The sequence below is a fragment of the Tetrao urogallus genome, assembly GCF_951394365.1.
Source record: "Tetrao urogallus genome assembly, chromosome: 6".
Classification (NCBI taxonomy): Eukaryota; Metazoa; Chordata; class Aves; order Galliformes; family Phasianidae; genus Tetrao; species Tetrao urogallus.
This window is the reverse complement of record NC_136819.1, coordinates 56,159,216-56,173,342: the sequence shown is the minus strand read 5'-3', so window position 1 is coordinate 56,173,342 and position 14,127 is coordinate 56,159,216. Positions and strand designations below refer to the sequence as shown.

General features: G+C 45.3%; 1 protein-coding gene across 1 annotated transcript in view; it reads left to right on the top strand.

Moving 5' to 3' along the window:
• Nucleotides 1–4,404, top strand: part of PELI2 (pellino E3 ubiquitin protein ligase family member 2) — a gene marked incomplete at both ends in the record, with an annotated part of 62,809 nt that extends 58,405 nt beyond the window's left edge. The window contains 3 exons of the mRNA XM_079537787.1: nucleotides 385–582; nucleotides 973–1,161; nucleotides 3,838–4,404. Coding sequence (XP_079393913.1) covers nucleotides 385–582; nucleotides 973–1,161; nucleotides 3,838–4,404 — 954 coding nt within the window. The remainder of the gene's footprint in view (nucleotides 1–384; nucleotides 583–972; nucleotides 1,162–3,837) is intronic.
• Between the last annotated feature and the right edge of the window lie 9,723 nt (nucleotides 4,405–14,127).

The window sequence follows — 14,127 nt, the reverse complement described above, 5'->3', positions numbered from 1 at the left end:
TGCTGTGTTAGCAGTGCATTTGTGCCTGTGACCAATGTGAAAATGTGTGAGCCCCTAAGTGGATCTTGCCATCCAGTGTGCTCCATCACACTGCAACAGGTTGCCCAAGGAGGCTGTGGATGCCCCATCCCTGCAGGCATTCAAGGCCAGGCTGGATGTGGCTCTGGGCAGCCTGGGCTGCTGGTTGGTGACCTGCACACAGCAGGGGGTTGGAGCTGGATGAGCACTGTGCTCCTTTGCAACCCAGGCCATTCTACAATCCAGAAATTCAATAGACAGTAGGTTATTGATGTCATCAGTGTTAACTTGACGAAATTATGCCCTCGATGGGTGATGTTCCCATGATTCTTTCTAACTGTACCATCATCTCACTACTTTTTACAGGTTGGGAGGTCAACAGAAAGCCCCATAGACTTTGTAGTGACAGATACTATTTCTGGGAGTCAAAACAACGACGAAACTCAGATTACACAGAGCACCATCTCCCGCTTTGCATGCAGGATTGTTTGTGACAGGAGCCCACCATACACAGCAAGGATTTTTGCAGCTGGATTTGACTCTTCTAAAAACATATTTCTCGGTGTAAGTACTTCTACTGATTATGTTAAATGTGAGCAAACTCAATTTTTGGCCTCTTTTATTTTCAAGCCCTCAGATTCTCTTGTTATAAGTCGGCAACTTATGCTGTCATTAGGCTTTTATTACTGCAGTGTAGCAGCCATGGTATTAAGAAGTAACCGTAGTTTTATGTGCCAAATTTATTACTGTGGACTCTTGGTGATAATTTCCTTTACTGATGAAGGTATACTGCAGTAGCTGGTAGAATTTTCTTTGGGTTTGCCTGCTATGCTCTTGGTGCTCACTGGGAATACTGCTGTTGCGGATTTGGGTGCTGAAGACAAAGGAATTCATCTGTAAACTTCAATCTATAAACTTACAAACTTTCTTTCTGGGGCTGGTTGTCACCCGCAGGAAAAAGCAGCAAAATGGAAAAATCCTGATGGCCACATGGATGGGTTAACAACCAATGGGGTGTTGGTCATGCATCCAAAAGGAGGGTTCACTGAGGAGTCTAAACCTGGAGTTTGGCGTGAGATCTCTGTCTGTGGGGATGTGTACACCCTCCGGGAAACCAGATCTGCTCAGCAAAGAGGGAAGCTGGTGAGTGGAAAGCAGCTGGTCGTTAAACCAGAGCAAGGGTAGGGGGTACCAGTATCATTGAAGTATGTGTGTGCTACAGTGTGTTCTCGTTGCTGCTCTGTTTCTACTGACACAGAATTCTCTTTAGTTTTCTGCTAATGTCACTTCTTTCCAACTGAAACAGTGCCGAGTGTAGAAGCTAAACAAACTTTGCTCTTGAATGTTCACCTCTTAAATGTCCTTCTGAGACATGGGAAGATCTGGAAGTTTGTATTGCAAAAGACAGCTCCCCGTGCACTTGGAACCTTAAAAGAGTCTGCTTGTATGCAAAACGAGTTTGAATAGTGCAGCTTCTGTTTGATTTACCTGCTACTAGGAAGATAAAAGGAGCCCTGCTAAGTATATTCCTGTATTCTCCTATGGAGCAGGATAGCTTCACCTTTACCAGCAGAGGAAGGCTTCAGCTGCCAACCTGTGCCATATGTAACCAGGGTTTATGTGTTAAATTCATCATCCATCTGCCAGACTTTAAACATTGAGAACAGGGGGAGAGGATTTTCATTGCTCTCTCCTTCATGCCAAAGCTGCTTTTGTGCTGCTGCCTCGTTCTCATTAGTTTAATAGTGTTAGAGGTATCCGTGTGCTCATGCTGAACTGAATTACCCAGTTTTGCTTTGCTGAAAACTGACTCCTTCAGTGGGTTTGGGAAATGAATGCAGAATAAAATTCTGAAACTCCAGAAAACAGCCTGGAGTACATAAATTGTTTTGGTGTTGCAGTTGTGCCCTTTGTACATTGTTAGCAAAGTACCTTGATAGAGCTCCTAAGGAAAGGCAGTACTAAAACAAATCCCCTTTCCTGCATGTAAAATGATTTGAATTCTCATTGAAATAAAATTACATGGCACGCTGGTATTGATGTGATCAGTATTCGTTGATTTGGTTCATAAAACCAAATGCAGCGTATAATGAATTGAACACATTGCATACAAGGGCTTTTTTCTTTTCTGTTTGTGAAGGCATTATCTGAAGTGCATGAGATCAAGGATTCTCTATTTGAACCACGGAGTTTTTTTGTATTTTATTTATTTTTTCATGCTGCTAGTACTTTATGATGGTGGCTTTTTATCTGCAGTCTGTATTGTACCATTTAGGTGCTTTATCCAAGGAGGATACACAGTTAATATGAATTTAAACTGGATTAAAGTGTGAATGCCAAATTGCTTGTCATTCATGGAATTCTTAGGCTGTAGTGATGACTTTATATGACCTACTTAATGTCCAGGGGATTTATTTTGTCTTAGTGGCATTTACTACTCATTTTCAATGTACAAACCTGGGCAGTAGGTATGCTGTCTCTCTTGATTTCATTTAATGCATATTCTTCACAGCTAAACTGGGAGCAATGGCCTATATACTTTTGAAATTAAAATAAATTAGAATATTTCGCTGAAGTACAATGTGTTTAGCATAATCCCTTGAAAATGTATCACGATTACCTGCTTTCATTCAGATAAGAGAAACCCTTAGGCAGTGCTTATTGGGGCTGTATTTACATGGAACACCTCACTGAAGAGAGGGCTAATTAGTTTGGGGGATGGGGGGATCATTGCTCAGAAGCTGAGGCTGGGTGGCTTTGGTTGCAGAACTTGTCTCTTGAGAGATGTGACTTGTAATTCACTGTGTGGTGATACCTTTGAATGTACCTGTGTGTGCAGCTGGTGCTGCATTTGTCATTTATCCATAATGTATCTGCAGAATCACCGTTAATAAGGTATGCTGTGGGGGTTCATGCTTGTGCAAAATGCTTTGCTCCTACCACAAGCCAAAAAAATGGTATCTGGGTATCAGGACGGTCCTGGTAGTAGCTGGTTTTGGTCCATAGAGGGTCTTAGCGTGAGCAACCCTCTGCCAGTCCTCATGGGCAAGGAGTTATAGGGGAGCTAGCTGCTGCATGGCTGAGACAGCCCTGAGGGAATGGCAGGTTTCCCCTTCCATCTGTGGTGACTTATCAAAGGCATAAAAGGCATGCAGGCAGTCAGTACCAGACAAAAAATAACGTGCTCAGGGGTGAGAGTAATTATAGAATCACAGAATGGTGTGGACTGGAGGGGACCTTGAAGACCATCTAGTTCCAACCCCACCATGGGAAGGGACACCTTATGAAGAAGTTAGTGTAATGTGATAATTTCACAAAGAATTAGAGGAAGGAAAACTGCATGGTAACTGGTATTCCCGTAGCATGTAATGGTTGCAAATTTAAGATCTCATCTACAAGAACAGGATGAAAAAGAGCTATGCTTATTGTAATCTTAAATACAGAAGAGGTGAGAGATGAATTCAGACAAATGGGGGACCGTAACAAAAGAACAAGATAATTATTTAGCATGCTGGTGAAAGTAATTGTTTCTTGAGAGAGAGGGTGTATTTATAGACAGAGTTGGTTGTGAGAAAGTGGTGTCTCAGACCTGACCCCTTATCTTGGTTATCAGGCTGTGGATGCACGGTCCGTCCTTAGAAGTGTTCAAGGGCAGGTTGGATGGGGCCCTGGGCAGCCTGGGCTGCTATGAAATGTGGAGGTTGGTGATCCTGCATGAGGTGGGGGGTTGGAGCTTCGTCATCCTTGAGGTCCCTTCCAACCCAAGCCGTTCTGTGATGATTCTGTGGTGATTCTGTGATCTTTGCGTTCCACCACTAGGTAGAAAACGAGACCAACGTCCTACAAGATGGCTCCCTCATTGACCTGTGTGGAGCCACCCTTCTGTGGAGAACAGCAGACGGACTGTTTCACACCCCGACCCAGAAACACATCGAAGCTCTGCGGCAGGAGATCAACGCCGCCAGGCCGCAGTGTCCCGTCGGTTTAAACACTTTGGCGTTTCCCAGTATCAACCGTAAAGATGTGGTGGAAGAGAAGCAGCCCTGGGCATACCTCAGCTGCGGTCACGTTCACGGCTATCACAACTGGGGACATCGCAGTGACACAGAAGCTAACGAGCGGGAATGTCCGATGTGCAGAACCGTTGGCCCCTACGTGCCTCTCTGGCTTGGTTGCGAAGCAGGCTTTTACGTGGATGCCGGCCCTCCGACTCATGCTTTCACCCCTTGTGGACACGTGTGCTCTGAGAAGTCTGCAAAATACTGGTCTCAAATCCCGCTGCCTCACGGTACTCACGCATTTCATGCTGCCTGCCCTTTTTGTGCGACACAACTGTCTGGGGAACACAACTGCGTCAAGCTTATTTTTCAGGGTCCAATCGACTGATGTCACTTTTGCGATGACCACGATAGCGTTTGGTTTAACAACTTACTGTGAAAATTTTGCCACTAACTCTAGATTTTACCTTTTTTTATAACGTTATTAATAGGGTGGTGGGGTGGGGATGGGGAACTGACGAAGGAAACGGTGAGGAACTGTGGTGGAATGGGATACATTGATACCTGGAACTCGACAGATATCAGTGGGGTTGCATGCTCAAAAGCAGCATATTCACAAAGTCTTCTTGGTCAAATTGTAGTATATTTGTAATCTTTTTATTAGTACCCTGGATCAGAAAAAGATGTCTTAATGATTTTTTTAAGCTAAGATTTTTTAATGGAAAGGTTTTTCTTCTAAACTTTGACAAGCCTTTAAAACCTATTTTTCAAACCTAGAAGGAGCGTACAGAATGTAACTGTCTTTAATTTGCAGTATAATTTAACTTGAATAGTTTCTCAAGGAGCTAAAGCAGAATGTGTGGACAGCCATAGGTGAATGTTCACTAGAGATAATTGGATATGTAAGAGAAAAATTAGCTGCCTAAATTGCAGAGTATAAATGTAATTAAAATATCTATTATGGTATAACACAGCTGGCCAACAAGGCATCAAGGATTACTTGAAACTGAGGAAATCCTGTTCGCATTGATTTCTTTTCAGTGTAATAGATGTCCACTGCTCGTTATGTGTAGTGTGTGGCTGGGTTTTGTTTTGTTATTCCTTCCCCGTTTAGCTTGCATATGGTGAAACCTCTTTACTTTTCTACATACATACATCTGGTTTTAAGCCAGCCTTCTGTATACGTGTAGTCTGATCTCTGTATTTCTGCTTAGCTTAGCTTGCCCTCCCTGCGCCTTGCATGCCCAGAACCATTGGGTTGAGATGTAGCAAGCCTTGAAAAACTAAATCCAAGAAAGGGATGTAGTGCTACAGCAAAACAGCAGATTCAGGTGCAATTGACACAGAACTTATTTACATAGACCTGAATTCAGGGAAGCACTTAATTAACATACAAGTACAATCCCACAGATGGGATTCAAGGATCTAAGTGCTTCAGTGGGTCGTGGCTATGCACTGTTATGCTTTGAAATAATAAAAAAAAGCAAAGGTTAAAAATAATTTATTTGAGTTCACTTAGTAGCCAAAATGCTGTGAGGAGAGCATCCTTTCTGGTTCAGCTGAGTATTTCTGTTCAGTTTTCAACTAGCTGCCATCTGTCACCTCTTTATGCAGATTGAGATGTGTTTGTATCTTCCTTTCTTAAATGTTTGCAAATCAAACAACATTCAGATGTAATCAGATCCACGTATCGGGGTGGTACATCTGAAGTGGATCACTTGGAATTCCTGACTCTTTAAGGGAGCTGATAAATATTTACTGTGGAGATAATTAAATCAGAATTTCATATGAGATGTAGCCTGCCCACTGTTAGTGTCATTTCATGCAGAGTGAGAACTCTGATTTGGTTTCTGCCTTTTGCTTTCTGTGCTCTTGGTATCTGAGGTATCAATCTATCCAGTCTATAAAGAAAAACAAAACGGGAGAAAATTACAGCATCTCCAGACTCGAACTCGGTTCTGTTTGATCAACTGTAGCTTTTTGCTATATTTGCGCCCTTTGTATAAATAGATAATTTATATGATTTTAATATATTCTGTATATATACTTGAATTGGCCTGTTCATATTTTGGTTGTAAAATTATTTTATAGTTAACCTTATAAACATTTAACGTGTCCCTTGCAGGTGGTGCTGGGACATGCTTTGTCTGCTGCTGGTTTTAGTGTAATTTTGCTGTATAAATGTTCAGCATTTTAATAATTTGAAAATAGCTTTACTTTTTACTGCTTTTTGCTGTTTTTTTTTTTGTTTTTGGTTTTTTCAGTTTTGTTCTGTAGCATTTTCTCTAAAAAAAAAATCAAACTGTACAGTTTTGTCCCACTCAGTGATTGGAAATAGGATGCATCTTGTTAACAAAACAATATGCTTCTTCCTAGTGCCTTCTCAATGAGATCCTCTTGTGATTCCGTGTGCTGAGTCCTTACTCCCACAAGACAACCTTGTGGCTGATCTTCATCAAGAACGGCGATCCAACCAGATGGGGAAGAAACGCCTTTGGCCTTCAGTTCCTCCTGGTTTCTGTTGTAAATGTGAAGGTGCCTCTTCCCTGTTTATATTCAGTACGAGTTCCTCAGGTTCCACATGCATAGTGCAGCATTATTTCTGTTTAGCATATACCTCATCTGTGAGAGGCAGTCTCACCTCCACCTCGTTCCTATTGGACTCGGGAGTGCTTAACTTTGTTTCTCACAAGAGATGCAATGAAAACACACTTTCAGGAAATGCTGACTGTTGAATTCTGGCCATGAGCTGTGTGTTTATGCTGGGGGGGGGGGGCAGAAGTCTCGGGTTCCATGTGCAACATCTTCACCAGCCTGGGCTGGCAGCTGCCTTTTCCTGAGCTTTAGCTCATCGGGACACGCGTGTCTCCTTTTGAGCCTAAATGGATGTAAAGCACAGGTTCCAAGGCACCTCCATTATTGTGCTTCACTTGCCTCCTTTTCTGTTGCAGATGAATTGTTGCTTCGGGGCTTACATGTAGCTGTGCCCTGTGCAAAGTGCATGCACAGAGCTAGAGGAGCGCGTGTTGGAAGTGCCAGCACACCATCTGGTCGCTGTGTTTGGTGTGCAGTGAAAGACAGGTGAATGGTTTGTGTCTGAGGGAAGTGTCCTTTCAAAAGGCTGTGTTTTAAGCAGAATTCCTTTGCTTTCACTGTCAGCAGTTCTGTATGATGAAAATACTGCAGGAGGGAAAACTTCTGTCTGGGAAGCAAGCTTCAGCAGCCCCCACATATAAATCCAGGTACTTTGCCATGAACAGTACTCAAATCTAGGGTGCATCCTACAAGGCTGGGTTTTCTGGGAAGGCAGAGGAGTTGGTAGCATTGTTTTCCTCAAACACCATTGCCACGTGTGCTGCTCTGATTAACTGAGGGGCTGCTCAGTTGCTTATCCCATTTCTCTTTCTCTCATCTCAATAACCACACGGCTTCTCATTCTGCTAACTCAACTGGAAGCAGTAGATTCTAGACAAGCAAGACTGATCCTGTTTGGAGAGACTGAACTTGAGAACCACACTCATACTTTGTTTTGAAAGCTCATTTCATGATCTCAGCGTTGAGTTTCTTACATACCATTTCAAGCACTGGCAGCATATTCTGTAAAGTTTTTTTTTTTTAACCTGTTAACTCAATTTGAATGCTTCAGAAACAGCTTTGACTGCATAACTTAAAAGTATTTTTTTCTAGTCTGATCTTTAAAGCAGGAAAAAGTCTGTCATACCCATGCATGCTGGAGCTGTAACACTTCTCTTTTTCCTGGCAGCTTCTTGGTAGAGTGCTGAAGTCTCAATAGGCAGCTCAGTAGTGAGTGTTGTTCTTTTTTGAACCGTGGTCCAACTTGTACAAAGGAGTTAGCATGATACTGCATTTTAATCAAGATATTTTTTTTTTCAAGTGTGGTCACTTTGTGCCTCTGGTACAGTAGCAGTACTGTACTGGCATAGCAATTAAAGGAGGATTGTGTTTCTTGGGGAGGATGGGAATGGGACTGAAAGGAGACGAAAGCCGCTGTCGGACTGCTTCCATGAACTGCTGTGCCAGGAGCTGTGACCATAACCGTTCTGCTTTCAGACCAGGTTCATGCTGCAAAAAGCACTCTCTTTTGTTAGGAGGCCCCACAATAGATTGGGAAGGCTGTGGTCATCCCAGGAAAATACTGGTTGTGAACATGGCAGTGCCTGGAATTGAAGGATTCTGCTTCAGAGCCCGAGCAGGGAGTGGAGGTGCTGGGCTGGGGCTGCCCTGAACAGCTGGGAGTCGCATTGAGAATGCAACACACTGACCAGGATTTACTGGAACTCCATGTACCTCATGAAATAAGCTCTTGGTTGGGGCTGTGGGAGCTCTCCCTTTGCTGCTCACTCGTTTTTCTGCTGTTTTGTTTCTGGAAGCCGTCACGTTTCTGTGCATCTAGTTCATTTCTCTGGGCTGAGAGATCCGTTGGTAGCGATCTGGCCATCGTTACCACTGATGGTCATTGAAAAGCATTTTTAATGTGCTAGGAAAACTGACTCCAGTTTGAAAGGAGCTGTGCTTGTCCATTTTTGTCAAGGATCGTATTGCAGAGAGTGGTCAGTCTCGTTTTACCCACAGTTATTGCTGACTTTCTGCCCTGGATGTGGATGAGTGGCTCCCACGTTATGGACATGTAGAGCTGTTGACCCAAGGAGGTGGCAGGCAGAAATCTGTTGGGCGTTGGGGCTGAGTAGATGTGGGCAGCCCAACTTCTGGAGTATTCTGACTGAGGATCCTTCCTTCCTACTCATTTACTCAGTTTTCAGCCTCTTGTGAGTTCTTGGTTCCTTTCTTTGTCTACTTACCTGCCTCGTTGCAGGTACACCAGTAAATGTGGCTTGAAAGGAAGGCAGGGAAAAGAAATAGATGCCTTCAGGCTTGCTTCTTTTTAAGGAAAACGAAGTTACAAATGTCTTTGATTTTTTCCTCAATATTTGTATTTCATGAGCACTCTTCACAACCTGCACACTCAGTATTGGTGAATTAAAAGGATGAGCTTAGAAGATCATGAGCTTTTTGGGGGGTGTGGGGGTAGTTGCTGGGCTGAGAAGTTGCAGCGTGCAAACCGGGTCCCACTGACTGCAGCAGGGCACCTTGGAGTTGAAGTCCCTTCTGTTTCCATCTCAGTGCTTAGGGATGGGTGTCAAGGGATCAAACGCGTGGTGAAGAGCCCCTGTTGCTGCCATACAGCCATAGGAACAGCCTCAGCCAGTGATGGAGAAGCATTCACCTTCCAGCAGCTTTAGCAGCTTGTAGACTTCTGGGTGTGTTTGTAAAGCTGGTCTTTTCTACACTGTGTGAAATGAACTGAAATGATTTCTTTGCTGTTGTACCCGTGGAAGTACAAGCCATTTTTTGGGGGGGAGGGAGGGAGGGAGGGGGTGGCAGAAACCTTCAAGAAAAAAGAAGAAATTAAAATGTTATCTCAGTATTCTCATCGACTCCTCCGATGTTGTTTTTTTTCCCCTCCTGCTGATTGGTTGTCAGGGCTTGACAAGGGTTTGCAAAACCGTATGAAGAACTTATTAAGAATGCCACCACTTCTCCTGCTCTCTTATCCCCTTCCCTCTGTTCCTCAGCAAGCAAAGCCCCACATCTCTGAGGATCCTTAAGCATTGGAGGTACAGAGTGGATTCAGGTGTGAGCGCCCTGAAATTCCAGTTGATTGACACCCCTGGTTTTTAAATGGAGCTGTTTGTTTTCAATGCCAGCTGCCTTCTCGCGGTGTTAACATAATTGCAAAATAAAAGCAATTTCCAGGAATAATATGCTTTGTGACTCCTGAGATTAATTTTCATAATGGTAATTCTGCATTTCATTTACGTCTGTGTGTTTGTGCCCTTTCTGTACGCAGTTGCTGTGAATTTGCAAGCTTCGTTTCTTTAAAATGAACTGAAATGAATGGTCTGCTTCTCTTTTTTTTTTCAGTAAGAAGGAAAGAACATTGACATGAGCATAATAAAGGAGAATCAGGATTTCAGCAGCTTTCTCTACATGTGACCTGCCAGCTGGCTAGCAGGCTTCCTTCTAAATAGGAGCCTTACGTGGTTCCCTGCGAAGATGCTCTTAGGTGAACGGGAGAGGAAAGCTTTGGGATATCGATGTGCACTTTGTGAGAGGTTTGCAGAGCACCTCTGATGTCTTCCCTTTCTTTCCCTTTCAAGGTATCGCCGCACGGATGCATATTTTTAGGAGGAACTTAAGAAATCTCTTTCATGTAAAAACAAGGCAGACAGAAGTTTGACAGAGGTGTCGGAGTTGTGTGAGCCTGATTCTTCTTTATTCTTCTAAAATGTTAACTCTGAGATCTCATGGCTGAATACGGGCTTGGGATGAGGGAATACTGAGCAGCAGAAAGGAGCTCTGTGGCTGTGAGCTCTGGGAACCTGCTGCTCTGCTCTCCGATGCACGTTGTCCTGTCTCATTGGGAAAACAGAAGCTTGACCTCCACTGCAACTGCATGAGAATCCGTATTTTTTTCTTGTTTCCTTTTGTTGTTTGCTTTTGTTTGGACAGAATTTGCAGCTTTGATAGAAAACTGGAGGTGTTCAAGGGCAGGTTGGATGGGGCCCTGGCCAGCCTGGGCTGCTGTGAAATGTGGAGGTTGGTGGCCCTGCCTGTGGTGGGGGGTTGGAGCTTCGTCATCCTTGAGGTCCCTTCCAACCTGGGCCATTCTCAAGTTGTTTTTTTTTTTTCAAGTGATTCATAGAATCACCACATCACCAAGGTTGGAAAAAGACCTCCGGCATCATCCAGTCCAACCATCCACCCACCACCAATCTTTCCTCACTAAACCACGTCCCTCAGTACAACATCTGAATGCTTCTTGAATGACTTCCAAGGATGCTGACCCTACCGCTCCCTGGCAGCCCATTCTACTGCCTGACCCCACTTTCAGGGCAGGATTTTTTTCCTATTATCCAACCTGTACTTCTGGTGCAGCTTCACTGGGGCCAGGGGGCTGGGAGGAGATACCAGACATTGTCTGCAGAGCTGAAGGGCTCTTGGTGTATTTTGTATGTGAGACCTGCACTTAATTAACACAGAGCCTGCTCAAAATGAGGGCCCAGCGCTGGATCTCAGCAAGCATTAATCTGTTCCTTTGCATTAATGCTGGTCAAAGAGCTGTGGTATGCTTCCATGGGTCTGGCTTCTTTTAAGGGACATCTCTGGAAACAAAGCTCGGCCTTCTGGTTTATAACAACCAAGAAGACCCACCACAACCAAGTATCTTGGATTGGAAGTAAAAAAATCACATAAGAATGTGCAGAGAAGCTGGTGGGTACTGTAACCAGTAGTTGGCTCGTGGGTTTGCCTTTGGTCCCCACTCAGTTTTTGCTGCCTTCTTCCTCTTTCCTGCCTATTGCTGTAGGGCTGTGCATGCTGCGCTGCCTCCTGCTCTTCTGTGGTAAAAACCCGACTCAGGTGCTCTGCATCTTTCTGGTGAGATGCTGGTTTCCCCCAAACCAACCTCTGTGCTGTGTTGAAGGCTGTATGGAAACACAAGGCTGTGGCTGAGTGGTGGGGGATGCTGCAGGTGGTGGGAATGGGAATGATGGATAGATGATAGGAGGACCTGTGAAGGTGGCTAGTGGGATGACAGGTCCTAAAGATGCCTGCCTTGTTCTTTGGTCAAGTCTGGATCTGCTTTTCAATCATGTTCTCTCATTAGCAGCTGTGAAACTTCCTGTTCATGGAACAGCAGACTGGTTGGGGTTGGAAGAAACCTTAAAGCCAGTCTGGTTTCAGCCCCTTGTGAGGTCAGGGACACCTCCTCCCAGCTCAGACTGCCCTCAGCAGAGGTTTGGGGATGGATTTTCACCCTGTTGTCTCATTAAGAAGGAGAGCATGTTTGTTTAATGCTTATTTCCTCCAAAACCACCCCGTGGAAACCAGTTGCTTTTGCATTTCTGTTTTCTTTGTCAGCTGAATTCAGGTGACTTTCTGCCCGGATCAGATGGGAACGGCTCTTTGTAGGGTCTTGTCCTGCAACCACACCAAAAAAAGCCTTCCCATGTCCATTGATCCCTGCTCATTGCAGAGGAGTGGGAGCAGATGGCCATTAAGGGTCCCATCCAACTCCACCCGTTTCATAGTTCTGTGATGAAGAACCAAAGCATGGAGCAGCTGAGCGAGGTCCTGGGGTGCTGTGAGGGGCTGTGCGAGCAAGGAAATACTTTGCAGTAGTAAATAAAGCAATTATCTGTTTTTCCAGATGCATTTCAGGCCAGGGGGGCCGAGAGGAAATTCCTAACTGACTGACTGCCTGTGGGATAATGCTGTTTCCATAGGCCTCCCTGCCAAGAATCACTTAATTATGAGTAATTAAAAAAATAATAATAATTTAAAAAAAAAGGGAGGGGGGGGAGGTTGATTTGGCTTGAAAATGCTGAGGGAGTTAGAGAGTGGAAAATGGGATAATGGAGTAAACAGAAGTGAAGGCAGTGATGTCCCCGGTGTGTGGGGCCACGTGAGCACCATGTGCTGCAGTTATGGGGTGCAGACATGGGCTGCATCCCTGTTTCTTCCCCCTGGCAGCAAACTCTCTGTGTTCTGCAGGGATTTGGGGTCGGGCTGAGGGCGCTGGCTCTGCAGTGCGTGGAAATATGCAGCGTTCCCATGAAGGCCCATTGGGATGGGGTGTGCTCTTCTGGTGAGGTGCAAAACCTGAGCCCTGGGGCTCTGCACTCAATGTTTGCTGGGATTCCTTCAAGATTCCTTTAATTTTCCCCTTTGCTTCCAGGGATTTTGGTGTGGGCTTTCTGAAACTCAACCCTGAAAGCTGCAAAGTGATGTTAAGACGGAATGTTGTCACTGGGGTTGAGCAAAGCTTTAAGTTTCACAATCTGGTGGGAGAATTGGGGGGGGGGGTCCAGTTTAGAGATTTCTGCCCTGTGGATAAAACAGCTGTCAGAAAAAGCGAGCGTGGTTTGGGAAGTCTGTTTGAAAGCAGCTTTTGCATAGAACCATGGCATCACTATAGAATCACTCTGGTTGGAAAAGACCTCCATGATCCCCAACCCCAGCCCACCCCCACCATGCCCACTGCCCACATCCCTCAGTGCCATGCCACATCTGCATGGTTCTGAAGCACCTCCAGGGACGGTGACTCCACCATTCCCCAGGCAGCTGCATCCCACTGCATCACTGCTCTTTCAGGGAAGAAATGTTTCCCAATACCCAACCATTTTCCCTTTAGGACAGCTGGGGATAACGGTTTAACGATGCTCCCTTGCTGTAAAAATCATTTTAAGCCTTTTGCAGGAACAAAAGCCTGGAGGTTTTGACAACACACTCCTTATGGAAAAAAAAAAACAGTCCCAACGAGTGTCTCGAGCAGCCCTTGCTGTGATCTTTTGCTGCCTGGGAGAGAGCCATCGGCACGGATGTGGGCTGAATAACAAGGAGCCCGGTGGCTGCACAGGAGATGGCAGTATATTTTTGTAAGGTGATAAAAGCCTGCTTTGTTGGGGTGTGCTGGAGCTGGGAGCTCCCACGGGGTCCCCTATCGATGCCAGGTGTTGTGGGTCTTGGTTTCATGCCCACAGGGCACAGTTTTCCTTCTGGCTCCAAGTGCTTGGATGCCGCAGGGTTTGGGCACTGCGGCGTTTCGCATCGTCCCGCTCCCTAAATCATAGGGGGAGGTTTCACAGGCGGCTCTGACAGCACAGAGCAGCCCTACAGCAGAGGGATGCGGGGATTTATGGCACTGCTCCCATACAGCGAGGCTGCAGGTGGGAGGGATGTTCAGGTTTATCAGAAGGGAAGCACAAATTGAAGGCAGAATGGGGCAGGATGGAGGCTGTGGGGCTGGCATGTGGGCATAGAAGTGCAGCAGAATGTGGTTGGGTCTCTTTGTGTCCTTGGGGATCGCATCACAGAGATGCCTGATATTCTGTTGGGGTTTTGGTTTTGGCACCTCGACAGCTGTATCTCAGCCGCAAACGAAGGCATGCTGCTCTTTATGATGGGATAGGAGTGAGGGCATCTCCTTGTCCCCACAGGCAGTTCTGTGGCATTGGCTGTGCTTTAGTTGCTATGGTCCATTGTCTTGAACCAAAGGAACTGCAGAATCACACAATGGCCAGTGTTGGAA